Source organism: Genypterus blacodes, unplaced genomic scaffold (genome assembly GCF_046128005.1).
Source record: "Genypterus blacodes isolate CSIRO-AG114 ecotype Tasmania unplaced genomic scaffold, CSIRO-AGI_Gbla_v1 ptg000058l_1, whole genome shotgun sequence".
In the NCBI taxonomy this organism is placed as follows: domain Eukaryota; kingdom Metazoa; phylum Chordata; class Actinopteri; order Ophidiiformes; family Ophidiidae; genus Genypterus; species Genypterus blacodes.
Genome location: NW_027466870.1, coordinates 4,349,508 through 4,375,240, shown reverse-complemented (window position 1 = coordinate 4,375,240; position 25,733 = coordinate 4,349,508). Strand labels below are relative to the sequence as shown.

The following is a 25,733-nucleotide window of genomic DNA, read 5'->3' as shown; positions in this document are numbered from 1 at the left end:
TGCATTGTGAATGAGCTCGAATGGCAGTACACCAAAAAAAGTGCTTTAAAGTAATTGAGCTTCTGATTTGAGTCGAGTCTATTTTATTTTACTGACAAATTTGAAGTCATGTGAAATAAGGATTTTTACATTCAATATTTAGTTTTTAAGGTGCATTTAAAACAACAATCTGTAAATCTCTATTTCTGTAAATGTATACTCTCGACTGAGTGCTTAGTGCTGTCACACCCTGTACACCCAATCATGTTTAGTTTGCACATTTCCAATCCATTCATCCAGTGCCAATTGCTGATTCAACAGTATAGTCCATAATAATATAATCAAATACTCTGTCTGCCTTTAATTAGTGGTGCACAAAATATTGCAATCCCCTTTGAAATATAATGTAGCTCAGTCAACATCATCTCTAAATATAGCTTTGAAAATGAAGATACAGATGAATTAGCTCCCCTCAACGGCAAACATGAAACTTATGTCCCTTAAAGAGCACCGGAGCATTATTGCAGGGCAGCATTGATTGCTTTCTAGATTATGGGGTTGTACCTTATAAATTGGCAGCTGTATGTGGATATGTACCTCTATAGATCTATAATGTAAAGAGTAATGGGTTTTGGCAAGACATTAGTCAGTTGTTATTAGTTATGGGCAATGAGTTGATGGAATTAATCTAGAATCCCAATAAAATTCAGTTAGATACACTGAATGCTATATTTGAACACTATATTAGTGGCAGTGTTTAGATCAAAGCTATACATGACAGAAGTAAGATTATACTGTAACTATTGTTGTTTTCTCCGGCAATGATTTGTGCATCATTAAAGTTAAATTCTACAAGAAGTGAACGTTTACATTTTAACCAAACAAGCTGATGTGGTTTGAGGCCCCTGGGCTGAGAGAAACCTATGTTGTTGTTCTTTAGTTGTAATCACTGTTGTCTTGGTAATGGCTGCTAATGAGTGGTGGCACATTCACAGCATGATTTGTTCCACTTGTGTATGCAAAGTACCAAAGTGTGGAGGTAAATATGTTAACTCTTCACAGGCAAAGATACAGTCCACTGATTTAGATTAAAGTGCATAAGGAAATGGAATATAAAGACACATAACAATGTTTATGGAAAATAGACCTAGTATAATCTATGTGTGGATTATTCCCTGTTTTAGGTAATAAATGACCCATATATATTTGATTATTCGGCATGTTGTTAGCAGGTGACATGCATCTGTCAACACGCATCGATTTCATCTGGTTTATCAGTAACTCAACTGGGCAGCAAAAAAACAAGAGGTGATTGGCTGTTTAGAGGAAGGTGGGGTGGTCATGGTTCTGTTGTAGCATTTATGATGGTAGTTGGTGTGTGTGTGTATGGTTTGTCGTACTGTGGATGTGGAAGTTTTTGTGGTATGATATTTGGATTCGTTGTTACCATACTTTGCATCTCTCTGATTTAGAAAAAGTATTGGAAAGTCACTGACCTGGATCTTGTTTTCATCCTGTTTCCCCTCAGAGCCTGACATTGGTAAGTGAAACCTTCCTTTAGTTTGTCATTTTTAGGATCCTTGCAAATATTGAGTTTTATAAAGTTATTGATCTCTCTAGCCAGGGCAGAAGTGTGTGTGACCTTGGTTGTGTCATTGCCACATTTATGTCGAGCTGTTGTACCTGTACACATGTTGCTCAGTCTTTTTCTGGATGATTTGTTTACTTATCAATCACCCTACAATCCTAATAAGACATCAAATAAATCCTACTGAATCATTTATTTGATTGAATTCAGGCAATTAGAGGCAAACCTATTTGCTGAGCGATTTAGGCAATCAGTCTTATTTGTCGAGCACATAATGAAAAAGCTCATTGTGGGTTCCACAAATAATGTTGATTGCCTGCGAGGTGTTATTTAGTGTGATGATTACCTCTCTGTTTGCATAACAGATCACGATTGAGCTGTGTGTGTCATCCTTCATTTAAAACAAAATGATTTCTTTCTTTCTTTTTCCAGGAGTGAGATACTGCTGGGATCAAGAGAGGAATATTCCTGACTAGATGTAAGATATACCGTATGTCACTTTTGTGACTTTGTCCTTTCTGTGTGCCTGATGTGACGTTGTGATCTCTGCTCTGATGAAGCTTATTAGAAATGAGCCTTAGTGAGTCGGACAGGCAAAAGGAGAATAAGAGAAAATGATTAGATTGAGAATGATAGAAAGGCATGCGGGAGGGTGAGAGTAAGGAGCTAAAAGGGTTGAGCTGCCATGGCTGATTGCTCTCTGGGGAGGAGGCTGAGAGGGAAGTTCAGGCAGATGGGACTGGGTGGAGGTTCTCAGTAATGCAGTGTGTTCTCAGTGTGGGTGCATTGTTTCCTTTTCCAGTTGTTTTTTTTACGTATTCCCAAGACAAATGGAATTACTGTCATTGCACACACACCCAAACACACCCACACACACCCACATAGACTCATGCAGAGAACACTTGGACTAATTGGATTGCCTTCATCATTACTTCCAAGCCCATGAGGTCAACATTCACAATCAATTCCTCACTTTGTTCCTCTATTTTGAATTGATTGAAGTTATGGTTGTCAATCTGCACATATTCATTTAGAATCTGACATAAGATGGATTTATTTAATAAGTGAGAGTGGATTTCTTTTATCTTTGCATTGTAGCTTCCAGTATTTAAAGGGTTAAAAACACCTCAAGGATGTCCAAATAACGTGTTCATCATTTGGTTTATAAATGTCACAAAACCCAAAGAATCTGTTTCCTCCTCACTTCCCTGAGCTCAGTGGAGTGTAATGATTGTGGCTTGAGTTAATGAGTGTGTAACTGCAGCGCCAAAAAGTTAAATATTGTACTGTTTACACCACGAGGTCAATGATCCCAGCTGTTAATGTGTGTTTGACAGAGATGTCATCACATTTACACAAATACAGACACACACATTCGTTTCCATACAGAAGAGAGTGTTATAAGTACAGCTGTGTTTTTAGTTTTAAGATCATTTTAGCCGTTACCTGGAATTTAACCTGTAGATGAAGTGGTGCTGTTTATGTGTTGTAGGCGAAGGATAATGATTTCATTACAACGTGTCCTGCATTTTCACATTTATCAATTTGATAAATCATTTATCAATCACATCATATATAATATTTAGGAACATATTCAGTAATCAGGGGTTTGGTAAAGTCATGTGGAAACATAGATTGCACAGCAGCACGAGTGTTTGTGTGTGTGTGTGTGATCTGCTTTAGGATATTTACCCTGTTGCCAGAAGCTTGGCCGTATACAGTACTGTGATAATGCGTCAGGGTGGTTCAGGCAGATGTGTTTTAGCTAATGCTGTCTGAGAGCAGCTGGGTAGGGCAGGGCTAATAGACCCAATGACATCATCCAGAGAGAGAGAGAGAGAGAGAGAGAGAGAGAGAGAGAGAGAGAGAGAGAGAGAGAGAGCGAGAGAGCATTGGGAGCGAGCGAGCGAGTGAGCCTTAGGCAGTGAACAGAGGCAGGACAGCTCTGAGACAGAGGGGAGCAGCATGAGAGCGGGACAGAGTGTGTGCGTGTGTGTGAACGGGAGAGGACCAGACAGCTTTCACTTGCTTTTCACGGGGATTTAGGACTCCACCCAGAAGATTTTCTCTCCAGCTTTCCCCCAATTCCCATTACTCCTCTCCCCCTTCCCTTTCCCCTTTCCCCTCATCCTCTGGCAGTGATCCCCCTCTCTGCTCCAGCTTCAGGCGGCTCCTCCGGGCATGCTCCTTAAGCCAAAGTATGGCCGCTTTCGCAACGAATCTGTGACCTCCTCCGACGACCTGATGCAGAGCTTAACCATGAGTGGCAAAGTGGTGGCGACACCAGTGGGCCCCTCCTCTACCCCAAGCCTTCCTCTACCTCCCCTGCCTCCTCTGGATTCCGGTGCCAGGTCCTCCACTGCTGGGGCTCCAGCGCTGGCTGACTCCCCATGCCTGGATGGGGAACAGGATGCCACCACCACCTTCTGCATGCTCATTCCTAAGATGCCCCAGTGGAAGTTCTCTAATTCCCTGCTCAGCCGGAGCCCGTCCAACTCCAGCTCCAGCTCTAGCAAGGACTCGGCCAAAACAGCAGCAGCTCCCGCCCAGACCTCCTCTTCATCATCACACGGACCAAGTGCTGCATCTTCAGCCAGTGGCCCGGTGGCCAGTCTAGCAGCTGTGCTAAACTCCTGTGACCCTGTATGTGTCACACCCTGTTCCCTACAGGCCATCCGAGGGCAGAGAGCAGTAGCGGCAGCGAGCTCTGCCAGTCCTGGAGGGCACGGATTTGGGGCCACAGAGGCCACGGCGAGCCCCGTGGGGTCCTCCAGATCAGGAATGAGCCGCAGGACACGGGTGGAGGGGATGTGGTTGGGGGGAGAGGATCTCGTCCCGAAGGGCAGCTTCATCCACAAGCCCTCCCAGGGGTGGCTGCACCCTGACAAGAAGATTATAGGACCCGGGGCCTCCTACATAGTCAGGGTGAGTGAGTGGCCACGGTTCAGCCTCCTCCATCTTCTCATTTTCTTCTCATTGTTTACAGTATTCTAATCTTACAGGAAGTTTAACCTCCACCCAAGAATAATTTTAATAGGTCTTGCATCAGGTTTTGAATGGTGTGCTTTACATTGATAGGAACATAATCAACTAAATCCTGTGGTAAAGGCAAATGCAAATGCTGACATATGAAAGTAAGAGCTTAATACAATTGCCAGTTCAGCAGAGTGAGTGAATCACATCATATTAATGACCCCGTTTCCAGTTCATGTGTGGGAAACAAAAGGACGCCACTGTGCCAGGCAGCTAGTTATGCAGCTCATGTGGTGATGGCTGAGGAATATATAATTTAATCCAAATAGATGGCTTGGTGTGCCTGCGTGGGAGAATGTGTCAGGCTCACACACACAGAAATAACATGAATAATATGCACACACTGTACTTATCAGGACTATAGCTCCACTATACTGTCAGCATCAGGTCATATACATAAAACCTGGAGCTGATAACGCATGTTTCATAATGATGAGTAACTTGAATAAGACATTCTAAACACAACAGAGTACATGAGCTGCATTCTCAATCCAATCCCAGGCAGCTTGTGGGAGTGGGAGTGGTGCTCTCTCTCTTTGTGTGGCCTCCAGATTGTTTACATTCATGTGCAGAAACAGACAGACATGAGATTTCATCCATAAAAATTGTTTACGACGCCTCAGCACAGCGGACATCTATCAACATGTTTGTAATGTCAGAGGAAGAAATGAGCGTCAGACAGAATACAGTGTGTGCTCTGTGTGATCAGAGACGAAGCCTCATCCAGAGATGTAGCCAGATTACAGTGATTACAGATCAAATCAGCAATTTTGTGGCCTGATGAGTTATTTCTCCCCGTGTATTCTTGTGTTTTGTGTATACAAAGGATTACCCTCCTTACCAGACTGCTTGACGTCAATGTTAATGATCTCTCTGTTTGCCTCCTCCCCTCTGGCTCTTCTCCCCCCCCCCCCTCCTCCTCCTCCAGGCTCATACTAATGACATGCTGTTGATTAGCCCAGTCTGGGGCCCAAGTGCACTTTTTTAATGGCATTATACAGGCATCATTCATTCCTATATTCAATTACATTTAATCACAGTCATTTGCATCATGTGATGAGGAAGAGTAGGCTCATGTTGGCAGGGTATGGTAGGGATCTATCTGTGGTGAGAGAGTGGTGAGCTCTCAGCAGCATGTAGAGGATTCTTGAGGCCATAATAACAATAAGTACTCCTCTCATAACACAGCTGATTGATGTGTCGGTGTTATTAACGTGATTTAACATCTTATCAGTGTTCAACAAAAGGTACACTGGAATCATTTGGGATAATCGGTGCGAGCCGGTGTTTGAAAGGGGTTTCTGTGGGCCGTTCAGGCTGGAATCTATGCAGGGATCTGCTGCATGTATTAGTGTCAAAGTGACACTAGATTACTGCTGTGCTATGCAGTTTTTACTCCCTCTGTTACCATGTGCCTCTCTCTCTCTCTCTCTCTCTCTCTCTCTCTCTCTCCCTCATCCATACACAAACACTCCACTGGGAGTGAGTCGCAGGCTTCTAGGTCTCCACCCTTACACCTCTATCTTTGTGCAGTCATTTCAGACTGCATGTCTTGCTTGTCATCTTTAGCACTCATAGCCCTGCAGGATCCATCGATACAAAGCCCTACAGCTGCCAGCGATCAAATGTGTTATGTTGTGGGTGCCATGGTTCCTCCACTGCTGCTAGCTGTTCTAACACCATTCAGATGGTGTTTAATATCATCTAGCTGTGCACAGAATCAACGTTTATGTAGCTCCACACAGCTCAACCTATAGTGTGAAAGAGCTACAAAGAAGGCGGGCATCGTTCTGGAAAGTTCAAAGGACGGAATGTTTCCGATCAATGATCCTATTCACAGAAATAGCACGTTGGAGATTTGGCCAAATGGCTTAGGAGGAGTGCAGATAGGGTGATAGAGGAGGGGATGCATTGCTTCAGCACATGAGTGTGACAATGGAGGCATTGGCAGAGAGAGAGAGAAGGAAAAAAGACAGACAATTTCCTAGATGGAAGACTCCCCCAGTTTCCTAATCAAGTTAGAAACCTCATTAGACTCTCCGGCTCAAGGGTTGAGCTCTCTCTCGCTCTCCCTCTCTCTCTTTGTGTGTGTGGGAAAGAGAGAGAGAAGGGTTGAACATATTCCTACATATTTATATTCAGTGACAATGGTGGATGAATTGACTCCACCTGTTTTATATTCTGTCCTTGCATGAAAACCTCTTGTGTGCAAATTCGTATTGCGCACACACACACACACACACACACACACACACACACACACACACACACACACAATCACAGAACCCCCAAAAGGCCTAAGAAGCTAGAGTTTGTGTGTGATTGGGAGCTCTTAGTGTGTCTAATCTAGTCAAGGTGCCATTAGCACCCGAACCTGACAGCCATTAGGAAGCCACTCAGCTGCCTGCCGGCCTCTGGAGGAAACTTAAATGGCCCAGAATCTGTGGAGCTGAGCCGGGTGTGCATCACTCTAAATACTCGTGTTTATCAAAAAGACATTACCCGATAAATACAGGGGTGAGAGACGACAGTGGAATACAGAACATAATATCTGTTTACCTCTATATTCTTTCAAATTCCAATTCCTGTGAGAATCCTGGCTGCTGCATTGAAAGAATTGTACAGTGGTGCACTAAGTCATGCTGTTGTTCTGTTTGTATCTGCAGTACATGGGCTGCATCGAAGTGCTGAAATCAATGCGGTCACTGGACTTCAACACACGCACTCAGGTGACGAGGTAAGCTGGGGGCGGAGGGGGGCGGGGCTATGGCTCTATGGAGTTATGAGAATTTGATTCAGAAGTTTACAAGATTCCCAATGGGATCAGCCACCATGAGATCAGATCACTGCCATCAGCCTGTCAGGTCTGGAGCAGGATGAGACATTTGATGAGTGATTGGATTTGATTTTGTGATCATGAGGGGGAACGATCCTGATCTGTCACAGGATTGATGGAGTTGATTATTTTCACGCTGAGAACAGAAATGTGGAGTTCCATCTGTAGATTACACTCGCCTAGAATTCAATTTAAAAATGAAAAAAGACCAAACTGAAGGCTTTTTTTCCCCCCACGATGGCGGCGGTAGCTCAGAGATTTCCGTGCATCACTGTAACAAACAGAACAATACTGTGTGTTCTTATCGGCATGACGCCTCAGAATTTCACGCGTTGAAGCTCTGAGTCAGTATCATAGTGTGCCTGAGCTCCACATGTGATGTTATTGTTATAAAAGAAGGGTTCTTTGGTCTCCTGGGAGAGACGCACTCCCCCACTCCCTCTCCACCTCTCTCTGTCTCTCACCCCTCTCCCTCTCCCTCTCTCTCTCTCTCTCTCTCTCTCTCTCTCTCTCTCTCTCTCCTCTCCACAATCGATCGGCCGTAATCTGAGCCCACCATGCATCCCGGGCTTAAGTGCAGGGGGGAGGAGGAGATGGGCTGATAGAGAGAGGGATCTATTATTGATGAGGCTTGCTAATGACTGTGGAAAGCTGCAGCGGCCCCTCGTGAACGCACCCTGAATATCTGCTCTAACTTATTGGATGGAGGGCGGGGGGCTGGATCAAAACAAAACAGCAAAACAAAACAGAGCAGACAGAAACGATGCACATCACAGAATGATCTCATCAGGTTGATTACCTGCTGTAGTACTCTTCATCCTGGGACAGTTCCTTCATGTATAGCTGCTGTCTGATAAGGTGTGCTGTATACAGGGCTTATATATTATAGCTAATACATGTATAAGTGTTAATATTTCATTGTTAATGCTTGATAGGTCAATAAGAAGTCAGTAATTAGGACGTGATTTGATTGAGGTTGTGAAAATTCCTCCAGATGAACTTGTTTGTATTCTTAAGCTCATCATCTTCATCAAGTCTGCTTATAACAAAGTGAAGGAGCAGTGAAGGAGCAGTGAGCAGGGGAGTGAATAAAAGTGCACCTAAACCTTATTTACAGGATCACTTTATGTTAAGGGCTGCATAGATGTAATTGAAAATCAGCACTTTAAGCTCAGTGCAGTGAGTATCTTTGGCCGGCTGGACGTTTCAGCCTGCTGAGTTGTGTTCCTGTTGGCCGGCGTGCGTTTGCCTGAAGAATACTGCGGCGTTCGGGTCAGAGGACGGCAGAATTTCAAAAATGTGGCTCAGCTGCTGGATTTGAACGACGTGCAGGCACAACAGAGCGGCAGTGTTAAACCACAACACTCCAGTGATAATGGGGCACAGGGAAAGACTGCAGACACAAACAACAACAGCCCGGTCTCTCTCTCTGTCTCTCTCTCTGCCTCTCTGCCGTGATTCATCTCAACGTTTCGGTGTTCTGCAAAACTCCCTGAGAAGACCTTTACTGGAGACGAGGCCCAGGACGAAGCTTTTTAAATATTTACGAGCCACTTGATAGGGGCAGCTGGGTTCTTGACTTCTGTCCCCGCCGTCCCCTGGCAATCAGAGCAACCAGCTCCGGCCTCACATCCTCGTTAAGCCTCACTCTCTCTGTGCACACACACACACACACACACACACACACACACACACACACACACACACACACACACACACACACACACACACACACACACACACACACACACACACACACACACGGGGGTGGGGGTGGGGTGGGGGGGCAGGAGCCGGAGCCATAAACACCCATTAGCCAGCTGTTCCCAGGAGTTACAGCAGCCTCATCACACAGTTATAACACATCAGTGCGCTGGCTTAGAGAGCTGCAGTGAGGGAAAGTAAATGTAGTAAATAACGACGTCCTGAAGAAGCCATAAGAGACTGAAATGTAGAATCTTAATGCTTTTTTTTTTTTTTCTTCACTTATTTCAGCAGTTAGAATCATTGCTATCATCAATCAACGTGTTTTTTTTAATGCAGTCTGTTGCTCTCACTGGTAAACAGAGCTCGCCTGGCAGATTGTGACTTGACCCGCTGGAGATCATGTCATGACTTTTGAACTTTGACCCCGTGACCTTAGGTGAAAGGAGGGAACACAAAGCTTCTGTTCATGTTTAACCCCAGGTTTAGTCTGTTGTCTTGTGACAGAGATGTTACGTAAAAACCACATCACTTCTTTTAACTCTTTAAAAACTTAATTTTGCTGTTGAAATCAGTCAAAGCAGCCGTATTTCAGTTTAGTTCATTCAGTTCATGGTTTGATCTGTAGCTCAGTGTTTATTGTCTGGCATCTGATTTTCTTCCTCCTGTAATCAGGGAAGCCATCAACAGGCTGTGTGACGCTGTGCCAGGAGGGAAGGGGGCCTGGAGGAAGAAGGTGAACTATAAACTTCTACTCTTACCGTCCTTGATTTTTAACTTTTAATTTATAATCTACTGCACTTTTCTCCCCATGCTTCTGCCCTGTAGATACTGAACAAAGCTCTCCAGTCCGTCATGGGGAAGAGTAATCTGCGTTTTGCCGGCATGAGCATTGCAGTCAATATCTCCATCGAGGGCCTGAGCCTGCTCATCCCCACCACACGACAGGTTAGACACACACACACACACACACACACACACACACACACACACACACGCAAAGGAAGACAAGGATCAGACTGATATCTCTCAAATTTGGGTTCTGCTATCCTGATGAAATGTTTCTTCAAAAGCATCTTTGTCGTTTCCTTAACAGCTCCATCATGACTTAATTCAAAAACCTAATAATCCCAGAGTTTTCTCAACCACTAATTACATTTCCTGACTGTATTAACCAAACTCAAAGTCTCCTTCCTGCTCGGAGCGAGTATGAAGTAAAACTCTGAGCCTCGTCTGAGTGTGGACATATTGACTGATTCTTATTGGCAGTCAAACCCCATCTGCACTTCACTGAATGATCCAAACTGTCTGTAGATTACGGGCTTTGATGGACTTGCTGTCAGTTTGTGTCGTCGTATATCAACGTTCATCAATGACAAAATGAAAATGGAGAATATTGATGAAACTCTGCCTCTGTTTGAATCCTTTTCTCAGGTGATAGCTCATCATCCCATGCAGTCCATCTCGTTTGCCTCGGGGGGAGACACAGTGAGTGACACACACACACACACACACACTTTGCTTCCCTTCACGTTGGTCAAATGGATTTAGTTTTTTTTCGATAGACAGGAGACATCTGTCTGAATTTAATTTGACTTGTTTACAGTCTCGTGACGATCAATGAGGACGTAAATCGAGTTACATATCTCTAATTCATCTGCTCTAATTGTCTAATTGAATCTTTCCTGCTGTTTGTTGCAGGATACGCCTGATTATGTTGCGTATGTTGCCAAAGATCCGGTCAATCAGAGAGGTATTCCCTGAAAAGTCTTCTTTCAGTCTCACGCAAATGACACACAAACAATTCTACATAATCCAGGATTGGCATAACGATGTAAACTTTGTGTTTAGTAACTAACTTCCACCTCCTCTGTGGCCCTCAGCGTGTCATATCCTGGAGTGCTCAGACGGTTTGGCCCAGAGTGTCATCAGCACCATCGGCCAGGCCTTCGAGCTGCAGTTCAAACAGTATCTACACAGTCCTCCTAAAACCATGGCTTCTGTGGAGAGGTGAGATCTGCTTCCTGCTTCCTCCTGTGTCCTGTTACTCTGTGGTATTCGTGGTCGGTGACAAGACGGCACACCGGTCATCTGAGTCTTATTTATAACTCTCGTTAATATCCTAAACCACATGTTGTCACTGGGCCTGATGTTTGTGCCTCTGCTCCGACTTCACAGAGGTTATTTTAGGAAGATTAACATCCAGGAAGAGCGGAGGATGTGGGAGTTAACTTTGCATAATCTATCAAGGTTGTTTATCACACGCTGACACCGTCCTGGCCTCCACAAAGAGCTGAGTCGCCTGTTCCTCCGCAACAAACTTGATATAAAACTCTCCTGTTTCTTTATTCGTTAGAAGGAAACGTGAGAGTTTCCTCTTGTTTTACCTCAGAATCCGTCTTTCAGTATTGATCCTGGCTGATCTCCTCCCCCTCGTCACCTAACCTCAGGTGTTAGCCATGCCTCCGCAGACGCACCAGGAACAGCTGATTAATTGTGTGTCATATTTTAGTCTTTAATAAAAAAACATCCTGACCTAAAGAGATGAATATAGATCAGCTCGGATGTGGCGATGTCATCTGATCTGACTTCAATCAATTGCCGTATCTCCTTTTGCTTCTTCTCATAATAATATTGCTACCGTACTAACTATGACATGAATGATCTGTGTCTTTATTTACCTTTTTAATGCGTTTCTCTGTCCCCTCCTCAGGACGGTGAGGACGGAGGAGCCGACCTGGGCGGAGGAAGAGGACGCCTCCGAGCACGACTACTACAACAGCATCCCGGGCAAGGAGCCTCCGGTCGGGGGGGTGGTGGACTCCAGGCTCAGGCCCAGCGGAGTCCAGCTGGGTCACATCCACACACAGCCGCAGAGCAAGACGGCACAGGTGAAATGATGAAGAACGTCCTTAGCCACATCTGGTTATCCTGAAGCAAAGCATGACTAACCCTCAGCAGTAAACCTCTGGAGTTACCTGTTTGATGTCTCCTCTAATGGCCGCTGACTCATGTGCTTTGCTGCTCCTTCCTCCTTCCTCTTCCTCCATATTGTTTACACAGATTCCAGCTGTCAATTCATCACCCATAACTGTCTTCCTGTCGTACCTGCACTGTAATTGCCAAGGAAAGATATGATTACACAGTGAGGCCAGGCTGCTGTGTGTTCAGGCTGCAGTGTGTTCAGGCTGCAGTGTGTTCAGGCTGCTGTGTGTTCAGGCTGCAGTGTGTTCAGGCTGCAGTGTGTTCAGGCTGCAGTGACACGCCGTAGCTAATGTTTCACCTAGAGTGCTTCAAAACAACATTAGAGCCAGAGGAGATGTGCAGGTCTCCATTCAGACGGCGAGGTGAATGTGTGTGAGTTTATCGCTCTGCTCTGTCTGCAGATGGCGTCGTCAGCTAGGAGGGAGCCTGTGTCTTACCCCCCAGGACAGCTGTGCTATGAGCTTCACTGGGACACGGAGACTAACAGCAGCTCAGGTGAGACACCCTGTGGCAGCTAGCAGGTATAACAGCTACACAACAAACGGGCTTATAATGCTCATGATCATACTTACCTGGTCTTGATTTTGATTTGTCTTCTTGACTCGATTGGATGGACCTGGGTATTCTCTAGGTGCGTGTGTGTGTTTTCACTTTCCTCTGTATGATCCTGAATAGATGTTATGTTCTTTCTGCTCAGTGTTTGGATCAAATCTAACCACTAGAGGGCGCCACAACCTAAAAAAACAAACTAAAAAAACACAGTGTTTGAGTCACAGTATGTTTATGTGCGTTGCTGTGTTTTCACACTGCCTGTCTCTCCCTCAGCCCTCACATCAGACGGGTACCTGTGTGCTGACGGCCACCCGCCCAGCAGCAGAGAGTACGAGGAGCATCAGTATGTTAACACCCAGACTCTAGAGAGCATGGAGGCCCTGGCACAGGGGCCCAACGGACACAGAGGGGCCCGGCCCCCAGAGAGCCCCAAGAAAGACCTCTTTGATATGAGTGAGTAAGGAGCTGTGGAGAGGTGATGCTCAGAAAATCAGAATTCTTGCTTTACTTTACTTACTTGGGTGACTCTTGGATCAGGATGCAGTTCCCACTCTCAGTCTTCCAGCTGTCTCACCCTCAGTGCTTCCTGTTCTCCCTCAGGGCCCTTTGAAGACGCCCTGAAGCTCCACGAGGCCAGTGGAGGAGCTGCTGGATCCGGTATGTTCGTCGCAGGAGGAGTTCCTATGTCTCAGGTTGGCGGGGGAGGCGTACGGGTACTGGAGGACCAGTGGCCGAGCCCGCCGCGCCGCCGAGCCCCCGTGGCGCCGAACGAGGAGCAGCTCCGCAGGGAGGCGTGGTACCACGGCCGCATGAGCCGACGCGACGCCGAGAAACTCCTGATACGCGACGGAGACTTCCTGGTACGGGAGAGCACAACCAACCCGGGCCAGTACGTGCTGACGGGCATGCACTGTGGCCTCCCCAAACACCTGCTGCTAGTGGACCCAGAGGGAGTGGTGAGGCTGGAAACCTTCTCTTGGTATTCACTCTGACTCACAATGGCTTTTCATTCCATTCACGCCTCCATCTGTTCTCGTCCTCCGTTTAGGTCCGAACCAAAGACATGTTGTTTGAGAGCATCAGCCACCTCATCTCCTACCACCTGAAGAACGAGCTGCCCATTGTGGCGGCGGAGAGCGAGCTCCACCTCAAACAGGTGGTGGTGAGGAGGAAACAGTGAGGCGTCACAGAGGCTGCATGGGACGGTAAGAGATCAGGAGACGCATGCTAGTGTGCTGTGGAGGCTAAAATGATAAGATGATAGTATAAAGTTGGTATAGGAAGCATTTATGTTCCTTAAATAGGCAATACATTCATACAAGCAAGTAACATTTGGAGCTATGAGTTAATAATCACAATATTGGTCTTCAGTCTGTGCCTAAATGATGTCACACCCTCTTTCTCTTCTATCATATTCCAGATGTGACTTCTTCTGTCTCCATGCAAACTTTAAAGAAAGCCCAGTGTGTAAACTCTTTCTGCCACATGGGTTGTTAATCTGGGACACAAGACATCACTGAGTCTTTCTCCCCACGGACTTGAGCAACAAAGGATACAAGGATTTCCTCACTATTTTCTCTGCCGGTCGGCCGCCACAATCCTCCAGACTACCACACACACTACAACACACACTACCACCCACTACCACACACTACCACAGACTCCTCAGCATGCAGCTATTAAGCTAACAAACCATAATCTCTCAACCCAAATCCACAGTTTGACTCCTCACACAGCGGCTGGTGTGATGAAGACTGTTCTTACACCAGAGGCACCATCAGTCGCTCACACTGGGATTTGATGCACAGTGCGCAGTGTTCGGACCCACAATGCCTTTCAACGTCGTGCTTCCGTTGGACCGGTCGGCACAGAGCGGTGAATGTGAACTCACCAAACAAACCATGAACATGAACCATCACCAAACCCATCGCCCGGTTCTTCCTCCACTCTCTGTCCCGGTTCATCATTCAGTATTTACCTTTTGAGAATGGCTCAGAAATGGCAGCGAGACACAAGAAGAGACTTTAATTTGAGTGTGAAGACGGATTCAGGTTTGCTCTCTGACTCTGACGTGGCTCCAGGCGTCCACACGTCTGCAGAGCCGGATGGATTCATGCAACTTCACCTGGAGAATCGCCTTCTTTTCCCGTCTTTCCTCCGTAATAATCTCAGGACCAAATCCCGCCTAGTTTTACAGGAATTATTATCACACACACACACACACGTGCTTGTTGGATATCACTTTCCCTTCCTTTGCCACTCTGTCATACTATACCTGTGCTGTCATGCTGTGTGTGTCGTGTCTGTAAGGGCTTATTGTCGTCGTCGTCGTCGTCATGATTTGATCAAATTCTGCATCCTGGGTATTTAGAAGTGCTACCGTCTATACAAACCTCACTTTATCCACGCCTGTATCTCCCCTCCCCCTCTCCCCCCCGCCTCTCAAACTTTAGTGCCTTATTAACTTACAGAGGCGGATGTCTGTGTCTGCTTTGCGGGGGAGAAACAACAAAGTGTGTGTGTGTGTATATAATGTGTATTTATGCTCCTATCGCAAAAGGAGGAGTTTTCTTCTTGCCATGCCAATGAATGACTGAACAAAGGTCAGGATGATTAAGCTCTCATACCTGTGAACAGTAACGTAAGCTGCTCTCCCTTTGGGTTGAATTGTATTTAATACGGTCTCACTTTGTTCCCCCTGGCAACAGCGATCTGATCCTTTATGTCTCAGCTCAGGGAGACGCATCGCTCTGTCTGAGCCGGACATTTACTCTGATGGACTCTGATTCTTCTAAACCTCCGTCACAGGGGAGTCGTACGGCTGCAGTGTTGCTCTCTTGTTTTATTATCTACACACAGTATCTTGACTGTTCTTGCGAGAGGCACAGAGACGAAAGAGTGGAGCGAACTTTTACTTTTGTTGAGGTCCAAATTGTGATTTCAACGTTCAGATCTCAGTCTTTTGCTTTTCTCAGGAATTCTCTTGGACTGTTTCTTCTTTGATTCTTAACCTTAAACTGCTTTTTGTCAATAAAATGAATTGAAATGGGGCGGCGCACTTTAATGGCTGTTATCTTATTTGTGTGTTTTCACGTGTGTGTGTGTGTGTCAGCTGTGTGGCTTTCAACTCACACACACATGACTGACTCTAGATTCACTGTTACTAAAAATAGATGTGAGGGTTGTGTAGAGGTTGTGAGAGGCTTTTGTGTGTCCAGGCTATTTGTGGATGAGCTCAATGACTACAGACAGAAACAACAGGACAGTTTTTCAGGTTTATTACAACAATATATAAAATCAGGAGGCTTATCACACAACTAACGCACATCTTCCAAATTCCCACTTTCTATCCCATAACTTCAACGCATCGTATCCAGCTTGAAGGCACTATCCAGTTCATGTCCCACGGTGAGGTCATCGATCTTTAAGGCTGCTTTGACATGAATGAATGCGTGTGTGTGTGTGTGTGTGTGTGTGTGTGTGTGTGAGTGTGTGTTGTTTTGCATGCAGTTCTATCTGAACACAGAACATTTTGTTTTTGGCTTTCTAGATATGGTCTCTATATGAATGAATACTGGGACCCACAGGTTGCTGTTCTGCGGCTGCATTGCTCTGCCTGTAGAGGGAGCAGAGGAGCAGGTGAGGCTCAGTGTTGATCCTGGGTCATCCTCAAGATCTGGAGAAGAAGACCCTGCACCTCTTCATCCATACGGCCCTGGAGCAGGAAGAGGCAGTGAACATCACACGGGTAAAGGAACGTTTTGTACATAATCACCGTATGTGTGTGTGTGTGTGTGTGTGTGTGTTCAGCTGACCTGCACGGCTGCCAGTAGATGGGAGCGATACACAGTCACCACCTGTCTGTGCTTTCTCTCCCAATCCTGCGGAAAAATATGTTTTCATTTTGTTTCTGTTGTGGCATCAAAAGCAGAGAACCTGATCTGTTTCCCTACCTGGAGCTGCTGAGAGAGCACTGCCACCCGGTTCTGCAGCGCCATCTGCTGCCCTGGGTTACCGTGATGGGTGGAGGAGTGGGAGGTGGAGGTGATACCAAGAGGAGGCGAGAGAGCTCCCAGGGCCTCCTTCAGCCTGAACACCTCCTTAGAGAGCTCTGTTATCTGCAGGATGAGACGGGACCAGATCAGAGTCCAGCCAATGAGCAGCTCCCTCCTCTTAAACTCTAAAGTGAACCTTTCCCCCTCTCACCTTGCGGTCCTTCTCCTTGACCAAGCCCTGGGAGTCCTGGACGTCCTTGTGGAGCTTCTGGATGTGGCTGGACTTGGACTTGAGGTCGGTGAGCTCCTGCTGCACGGTGGCCAGCTGGGACTCTGCTACCTGCCGCTCACTTTTACTGAAGAGAGCCTCCCTCTGCACCTGGAACACCTGGATCAGTGAAAGCAGCAGCAGGAGCCTGTCACTACATCAGTGCTGCCAGATTTCTGTCATCATTTCTCCAATCCAGAGTCAGACATCTTCATCATCATCATCATCTCTTGCAGCAAAAATCTTGAGGTAAATTGCGATTCATCCCTTTCTCGCCTCGTCGTCTATATTTAAAGCTCCGCTCCAAACTCCCAAGGCTCGTCTTTGTTCCTAGACTGACATCTCCCTCTGTGCAGAAATTAACATCTGTGTGTGTGTGTGTGTCAGTGTGAGTCTTTTGAAAACAGCAGTGGATCTACAAAGAGGCTTAGAGCCATTTGATAACAGAGACAGAGGAGCGCAGGGAGACGCGGTCTTCAGGGACGGCGTGCGGGGGAGGGAGGCCACATTGGGAGCGTTATCAGGAGTCGCTGCACGTAAATACAAAAGTTCAGTGCATCAGTGAGCACAAGCACAGAGGGATCAATGAGAGAGAGAGAGAGAGGGTATGGAACAGGGAAAGTAATACACAGACTGTATGAATAATGGAGAGGAGAGAGAGGGAACAGGCCTCTATGGAACACAGATCTCTATGAGACGCCTTAGATGGGATAGGAGAAGGCAACGCAGTAACACACACACACACGCGCATACACACCTCGGTGCAGGTCTTCTCGTGTTTGCGAGTGAGGTCATTAAAGCGTGCTGTGATGGCGTTGACCTCCACCTGCATGGAGAGCCGCAGGGTCTCGTGGTCCTCCTTGGAGATGAGACCTTGCTCTGCCGCCTTCTGGGACTTCAGCTCCCTCAGCTCCATCTCCTTCTCCGTCAGAGCGTCCTGAGCTGCCGCCTCACTGCTCTGGCTGGCCTGCAGCTCTGCCTGAGGAGAAGAAGAAGGAAATCAGCTGGAGAATGATTGATTTGTTTTTAGGAAGTCAATCAGGAACAAATCCCAAAACTAACCTTGACTTTCTCGTGCTCCTCTTTGGGGGCGGAGTCCTGCATGCTCTCCAGTTTGGCCTCGAGTCCGGCAGCGTTCTCCTCAGCCTGTCCCCGCTGGCTCCTCTCCTCCTGGAGCTCCTTCAGAGTCTGGGCCAGCTGTTCTGACACCGCAGACAGCGCCTCCTTATGTTTGGACAGTGGCACTACGTCTTGGAGCTGCACGGCGTCCTGAGCCCGGCTCTCCCTCTCCGCACACAGGCAGTCCAGAGCCTGAGCGGCCTCCTGCCTCGCCACCTCCAGCTCCTCCCTGATGGCTGCCAGCGTGCGTCTGGAGTGTTCTGATCAGACACAGAGGCGTTAGCGTCTTAAATACAAATACATTTCCCGCTTACTACTTTGTGTCGAAAACAACGATACTAAGCACCTGATGTGATTGACGGCTCGGAGCTCTCTGACTGCTCCTCCTCTTCCTCCGTCTCTTCATCTCCGTGTGGAGGCCTGACTCTCTCCAGGTCGAGGAGAGCATCGTTGAGCCTTCTGGCTACGTCCGCCCGCTCCCTGGCCAGCTGCTCGCACTGGAGCCCCAGCGTCACCTGCACCTCCTCCAACTCTGAGCGAGGCACGCACCTCCTCAGCTCCCCCTCGAGCTCGCCCACACGCTCCTGCAGGCGCCGGACCAGATCACTCTCTACGTATCCTCCTCCTCCTCCTCCTCCTTCTTTGGCCGCCGCTCTGCTCTCTGCCAGATCTTTCTCCAGTTCAGCCACTTTGTCACGCAGGCTCCCGATCTCCTCTTCTCCTCCTTCGGCCTCCTTCTCCCCTTCGCCTTTCATAGACTCTTTCTCGGTCAGAGCAGCCTGGAGTTCCTCCACTTTCTCGGTCAGCTGTTTGACCGTGTCACCGCCCTGTCTCTGGGCTAGCTCCTCCTCCAGCTCCGTCACCCGGGCTCTCAGCTGCTGCGCCTCCTGCTTCACACCCTCCTCCTCCTCTGCAGCCCCACTCCCGCCTCCCGTCCCTGCAACTGCCACAGCGGTCTCCCCCTCGGCGTCCAGCAGCTCCACTGAGAGCACGCCGAGACGCATCTGCTCCTTCAGCTCTTCTAGCTCGGACTGGGAGGAGGCCAGCTGCTCCTCCAGGCCACGCACCTTCTCCTTTACTGCGTCCAAACTCTGCGAATCCTGAGACTTGTCGTCGCCTCTGAAAAGGTACGATTGTAATGACATCATCAAATCAATCATATCAGAGAAGACGTGAGGCAAACATGCAGCATCTTATTGTCAAACTGACTGAATGAATGAATGAATGAGTGTTACCCGTCGCCGGCCAAAGACAAACGTTCCTGCAGGACTTCAAACTCTCTCCGGAGCGTTTCATACTGCTCTATGGGGACAAAGTCTGAGCTGGAGCTCTGCATGTTGGTGTCGTCCTTCTCAAACATCTCCAGCATCTAAACGTCACACAGTTTGGGAAGAAGAAGAAGAAGAGCTTGTGAGCGTTCATGCGTTGCGTTGTAACGTTTCTGACAACAACCCTGAGCTACGTTTCTCAGAACTTAAGGAGCAATTTCAGAAACTTTCCATGTTTCCTTCATTTTGCTCCCAAATCTAACACGACAGGAATGGACTTGGCTTCAATAAACAAACGTCAAATGCTCCGTTTCCTCCTTAGAGCACAGAGGGAATCGATTAGTCCTCATGAACTCAGTTAATGAGTCACTGTGAGCTGACCAAGCTTCTCTCTTCTCTGTCGAAACCGCGTCAGGATGTTTGTGGTTGTAGTTCACTGCTCTGCTGACCTTCCTCCACAGGCCCGCGCCCCTCTGCTCCCCCAGCAGGCCTCAGATTGCGTCACTCCTGCTAACTCTAATTCCCTCTCTGGTCATTCAGCACACGGCACAGCTGATCTGAAGCTGCTGGCCTGTACTTCACCTTTATTAATGCTTCTAGCTGTGAATAAACGACCAAACTATTACTGTTCCATTCAGCTACATTACATCGCTGTTCTGTTCTACTCATACCTGCTCATCCACAAGCCTCTGAGTGTGAGTGCAGCCCAGTACAGAGTCATAAAGGTTAAGTGGTCATGACTAATACTGCAGTCAGAACACTTAAATACTCAGCAACTTCATCTGTCGCCTAGGAAACGTTTCATGAATCTCTCCACTCTCAGTTTAATCGCCTTGATGAGGCCGGAGGTGTTTGTGTGTGAAGGACACACACTAACCTGCACTTTGAGGACGAGCTCCGCATTCTGGGAGGTGAGCTCCTCTATTTGTTTCTGCAGCTCAGATGGATCCTCCTCCTCCTCCTCCTCCTGCTCTGTGGAGCCTCTGGACTGCTTGGAGAGAAGCTTCGCTGGAGAAAAGGATGGAGAGAAACCAGGATGGAAAAACTGGTCAGTGTACTTCCTGCTGTGATGAACACACACACACACACACACACACACACACACACACACACACACACACACACACACACACACACACACACACACACACACACACACACACACAGTATGTCAGCTGTGATGCAGAGATGGAACACACACCTGGGAAGTCCAACATTTCATCCATGTCATCAGAGTCGCTGGCTGCCATCCCGTGTCCTTCCTTCAGCTCCTCCAGCAGCTTGTCCCGATCAGCCTCTGCCTGCTGGAGACGCTCTTTCATTTGGGACAACTAGAGAGCACATACACACACATACAGAGTAAAGATCAAGACTTGAGTATAAATACAAAAAAACGGATATTAGCAAAAACACAAACAAAAATGGAGGAAGTTTGTTCTGCCTGTGGTGCAGTACCTCCTCCAGGGCAGAGAGGGCGCTCTGTTGTTGCTGCTCCAGGCCTTTAATCTTCTGCAGCAGACGGCCTCTCTCCAGACGCAGCCGGCGGATCTCCTCAAACACTTCTTCATCCTCTGCCTTCACATCATCACACAACAGATCAACAGTCGGCACAGAATACAGTCAGAAGTTTATGAATGACTTATAGCAACAAATCAATACATATCTGAACTTAAGGACTCATACAGGATAAATGCTTGTAGGCTTGCTGACCTGTGTCATCTGCTGTGTGTCTGCAGGGTGGGGAGAGGGAGACTGGGACTCGGGGGGCTCAAGGGTAGCAGAGTTCCGGGGTTGTGGCGACGGTTGCGAGCCCTGAATCATGATGGAGTCAGAACAAAGTAGAAACACTTTACTGATCTCTACTGAGACTCATCGCATCTGATTTCACTGTGCACTTTGAAGTACCTGAACTGGAGAGGAAGGCGGTGGAGGGGCTTTCCTTTTGCGGGGGGTGGTCCCTCCTTGCACAGGTGGTGTACCTACAGAGGGTTTAGGGATCTGCAGGGGGGGAGGGGGGTCAGAGACGAGCAGTAGCTCAAGCTCAAAGACAATTACAAAAGGAGGAAACGAAGGAAACGAGAGCAATTTGCTGCAGTGAAGTGAAGTGGAAGCCAAAGAAAGAGTAGGAGCGCAGAAACAATGAGCTCATATTGGAAAACATGCAGAATGTGAGCGTCCACGAGCTCCACCAAGCTGAGAGTGATGCACAAACACAACTATGCAACGTTACCTCCTCGCCTGCAGCCTCTGATGCTTTGCACGCAGGGGGACAGACAGAGACAGACAGCAAGACTGTTAACCCCCGGAGCCATTCAGCACCCACATGTGAGTACAGTACACACACACACACACACACACACACACACACACACACACACACACACACACACACACACTCATCCTTTCTTGATTAATCCAAATTATTTCCATATATGTATCTTAATGTAAACCATCGCCATCAAATCTTTCATCATCATCAAAACACACTGTTTTGATGAAAAATGACATATCGGCATAAAACTGTTCAAGCATGACATACACACACACATACATCTGCGTCTCAAACAGCCTCACATCTGTTTTTCATATATCAGAAATGTCGTTGTTTAGGGATAAAAGTGGAACAAGCCTTTCGTCTCTTTCTCTCTCTCTCTCTCTCTCTCTCTCTCTTTAGAAAGCTATCCCACTTAACCCCCCCCCCCCCCCCCAGCTGTCCTCTTGATCCACTTCCTCCCAATTACAGCCATTTCCTGGTGGAGCAGAGGAATCGGCCAGAAATCCAGAGCGGCACGGCCACAAACAGAAGCCTCACACTGGGACTGATGGGCCGCAGTGTGCTGCTCCACACACAGGTCTCATATCAAACAGCTGTGCGTGTCTGTGAGCCAAATCGCCTTTATAAATAAACATATGAAACAGGAAGTGCTGTCTGGAGCTGCAGCCAAGCGTCCATGGCTGTAATTTCCTGAACTGTAATCGTAAATAAAAAAGGTGAGCGACTGAGAGAGAACGCATACCTGGAAGCGTTCCATTTTGCAGCAGATGTACAATTTGTTGGTTGCCCGTGGTTACGCTGTAGTGGGTGGCGGTGTGCCCGAGAGCGTCGAGCAGCTGCGTGTTGGCGCCGCCTCTCAGCAGCGCCTCAACGGTCTCGGTGCTGTCGCTCTCGCAGGCCAGCATCAGAGCAGACCTGCAGCACAAACATCACAAACATGGGAGTCAGCCAGCAGAGGAACAGCAAGGATGTACAGTCGTGTTGTGAGTCGTGATGTGGCGGTCGGGTTCAGATCCCACATGAGTCCACTACCTGCCCTGGTTGTCCTGTATGTTTGCGTTGGCACCTCGACCCAGCAGGAACACACACAGCTCCACTCGGCTCATCTGGGCCGCCAGGATCAGAGGGGTGGCTCCGTCCTGACACACACACACACACACACACAATCACACATACATCATCGAGCAACACACACATCTATCTCATCTACCAGAGCAGGATCTTCATCTTACCCCATCCTCGGCATCCAGATTGGCTTTAAAGTCCCACAGAGTCTCGGTGCAAGACGAGCAGCCGCTGACCGCTGCAGTAACAATCACACACTAGAATGTTACTGTGTTTACTTTTCACCTGAATATGTTCAATATCTGAGCAAAATCATGATCTTATTCTGGTGTAAGTGTGACCTGCATGATGAAGAGGCGTCCTCCCGATGCTGTCCGTGCTGTCCACCTCCAGTCTCTCCTGTAAGACAAAACATACACGGTAACTGCAACACACACACACACACACACACACACACAAAGACACGGGATTAGAAGTTAGTTCAATGTTACCCAGCTGTTAACCTGAGTGTGTTTTACCTGCAGGAGTCTTTTCAAACACTCCGATTGACCATTTTTGGCTGCGAGGTGAAGCGCACTGTAGCCTGGAGTGAACAGAAACAAGCATGAAGAGACGTGGAGAAAGGGACGAAACAGTTTTGGGACAAATGGTCGACCTTACCAGCACCATCGACGGCGCTGGTGTCGGCGGCGTGAGCGATGATGACCTCCAGGCAGTCCAACCGGCCGCGGGACACACAGAGGTGGAAGCTGCCGTGAGGACGACACAGGTTCACATAGCGTTTGTCACCTAGACAATCATTGTGCATCTTTATGAATGAAAACAGGAAGTGTGTTTACAACTCACGCTGATTTCCCCTCAGCGTCCAGCCGGGTGGGACAGAGACCCTTCTTGGCAATAAGGGCGGCGACTTTGTCGGGTTCGTTCTGCTCCACAGCCTGCAGGAGTCTCTCGTCGCTCTTGCTCCAGTCCTGACTCTGAGGTGAGGGGTGGGGGGGACGGCAGAACCAGAGCACAGGTCAGCACCCGGCTTATGTGCAGCACTGCAGGGAAACTGACACCGAACTCTTTCTCTCATAACACACAGGAGAATGAATGAGCCGAGCGACCCGGAGAGATAAAGCACTCTGAGCAGAACGGGTGTTAGAAATATTAGCGTTCAAGCTTTGTGATCTATGTGAAAGCAGAGACACACACACATACGCACACCTTTCAAGTGGAGCACCTTAAAGACACACACACACTTCCCTCATGGGTTCTTATGGCTGCTGCTTACATAGAGAGTATACCTACTGGTAGTGGCAGCAGGCTGAAACAGGGACAGAAGCGCTTCATCAGGCTTAAAACAGACTCCTGAGGATCCATAACGCTGACAGGGAACACACACACACACACACACACACACTAGGACACACACACAGCCTAAACAGACACACACATCTGGCTACCTAACAGAACGGCAGCTCGAGATATGGTGGCTACCAGACACCCAGCAGAGGTCAAACTAATCCAAAACAAAGATATCAGACTTTCTGGAGTGAAGACGACTAAACTGCACAAAACACACACATACACACACTCTTACACACACACACTCCTACACACTGCTCCTATGTCCTCACTAACGTCTCCCTACGCAGTGAAAATGCTGTCCTCTCATCCTGCTGCTGCTGCTTTACCAGAGACAAATCCAGTCTACCTTACAGTACTTCACACACACACACACACACCCTCTCTTTCCCTCCTGTCCTCCTTTTCTCTAACCTAATACTGTCACTGCTGTGGCGCTCTGTAGCAGGCTCCCTCCTTCTGGCCATTAGTTTGTGTCAAGTTGTGCGTTGTGTGGTGCTTCCCTCTCTCACAGCGTCACAGATCTGTTTCCTCTGCAGCCACAGAGCGCCCGGGCCTCAGCAGTGTGACGACTCAGCACAAAAAAAGAGAGCAGAAACAAGCTGGCTGTGCTCGGCTCGGCTCTGATGGGGTAGAGATGGTTACAGGGCCGGGGCAGGCCGGGGGGCAGGCGGGGGCGTGACCATACACACACACACACACACACACACACAAACACAAACACGAGCAAGCGGATCTACACAAGTTCAAATGTTAAGGTTCAGCTGATTGAGGATAGGTGCCTCAATGTGTGTGTGTGTTACATAGAGAGAAGAGTAGATATCTATGAATCCAAACACGTCTGATACACACTGAGCTTCAACCACAGAGAGCATCACAACAGCATCCAAACTGGGCCAGTAAGGGTTAAACTGCTGGTTCAAATCCCTGTATCAGTGCCCCAATAATGCTTTGTTTCTTTAAATCACTTTGATGGTTTCATTTGGCTTTACTTTACTCAAACAATCATAGCAGAGATGCATTATGGGAAATAATGTTCAGAACACTCCAGGACCTCCATGTTACAGAGGTTTTCAGCAAAAGCATATGGACAACAGCAGGAAAGTAGGGATTCTATATGTGTGTGCGTGTGTGTGTGTGGGTCTGTGGGTGTGTATGTGTGGGTGTGGGTGTGTGTGTGCATGTGTGTGCGTGTGAATAATTGAAGGCTACCTGAGAGCCCGGTTATAGCAACAGTCTGGAGGCAGCACTGCTCTCCTGCTGCTCCGTGACACTGAATCCACATAGCCCCCCATACACACACACACACACACACACACACACACACACACACACACACACACACACACACACACACACACACACACACACACACAGAGCAAACTGGAACCTACTTAAATGATTCCAAAAGCGGCCGGGCAGCATGGACGCTGTAATATCAGGTGAAACCCGTCTGGTACAGCTTATATTTCTAAATGAGTTGTCTGTTGCCATGGCAAACGAGTGCACCACTTTTACACACACACACGCACACAGGTGTAACACGTCACATGGCGCTCTTACCTCCGTCTTTTTAAACTTTGCTTTCAGACTCTTCATGATGGTTTAATGGCCTCTGTCTGACCAGGAACACTGCAGTGAATGAGGTAAACACACACACACACACACACACACACACACACACACACACACACACACTTCTATAAGTAACTTCAT

General features: G+C 47.7%; 2 protein-coding genes across 4 annotated transcripts; one reads left to right on the top strand and one right to left on the bottom strand.

Annotated features, from left to right (window-relative positions):
* Positions 1–1,312: 1,312 nt before the first annotated feature.
* shc2 (SHC (Src homology 2 domain containing) transforming protein 2) lies at positions 1,313–15,725 on the top strand. Of its 3 annotated transcripts, none has more exons than XM_076153140.1 (15): positions 1,313–1,519; positions 2,000–2,045; positions 3,707–4,492; positions 7,267–7,337; positions 9,816–9,876; positions 9,969–10,088; positions 10,575–10,628; positions 10,842–10,893; positions 11,024–11,150; positions 11,854–12,031; positions 12,527–12,620; positions 12,951–13,130; positions 13,278–13,633; positions 13,726–13,882; positions 14,098–15,725. In XM_076153140.1, exons 3-14 carry the CDS (start codon positions 3,749–3,751, stop codon positions 13,855–13,857), a joined length of 2,169 nt encoding a protein of 722 aa, XP_076009255.1. In that variant the 5' UTR covers positions 1,313–1,519; positions 2,000–2,045; positions 3,707–3,748; the 3' UTR covers positions 13,858–13,882; positions 14,098–15,725. The 3 variants fall into 3 exon arrangements, with proteins under 3 accessions (XP_076009255.1, XP_076009257.1, XP_076009256.1); XM_076153142.1 differs by having other exon boundaries at positions 1,317–1,519; positions 4,238–4,492; XM_076153141.1 differs by lacking the exons at positions 1,313–1,519; positions 2,000–2,045 and having other exon boundaries at positions 3,311–4,492.
* Positions 15,726–16,184: 459 nt separating this feature from the next.
* ankrd24 (ankyrin repeat domain 24) lies at positions 16,185–24,032 on the bottom strand. Its single transcript, XM_076153117.1, has 22 exons — positions 23,961–24,032; positions 23,514–23,644; positions 23,328–23,416; positions 23,186–23,250; positions 23,009–23,066; positions 22,835–22,905; positions 22,635–22,741; positions 22,345–22,517; positions 21,558–21,580; positions 21,233–21,325; positions 21,038–21,139; positions 20,783–20,902; positions 20,529–20,658; positions 20,205–20,335; positions 19,295–19,428; positions 18,406–19,178; positions 18,003–18,319; positions 17,698–17,919; positions 16,884–17,060; positions 16,631–16,795; positions 16,493–16,558; positions 16,185–16,392 (listed from the first exon to the last, which is right to left on the bottom strand). Exons 1-22 carry the CDS (start codon positions 24,030–24,032, stop codon positions 16,324–16,326), a joined length of 3,288 nt encoding a protein of 1,095 aa, XP_076009232.1. The 3' UTR covers positions 16,185–16,323.
* Positions 24,033–25,733: the final 1,701 nt, after the last annotated feature.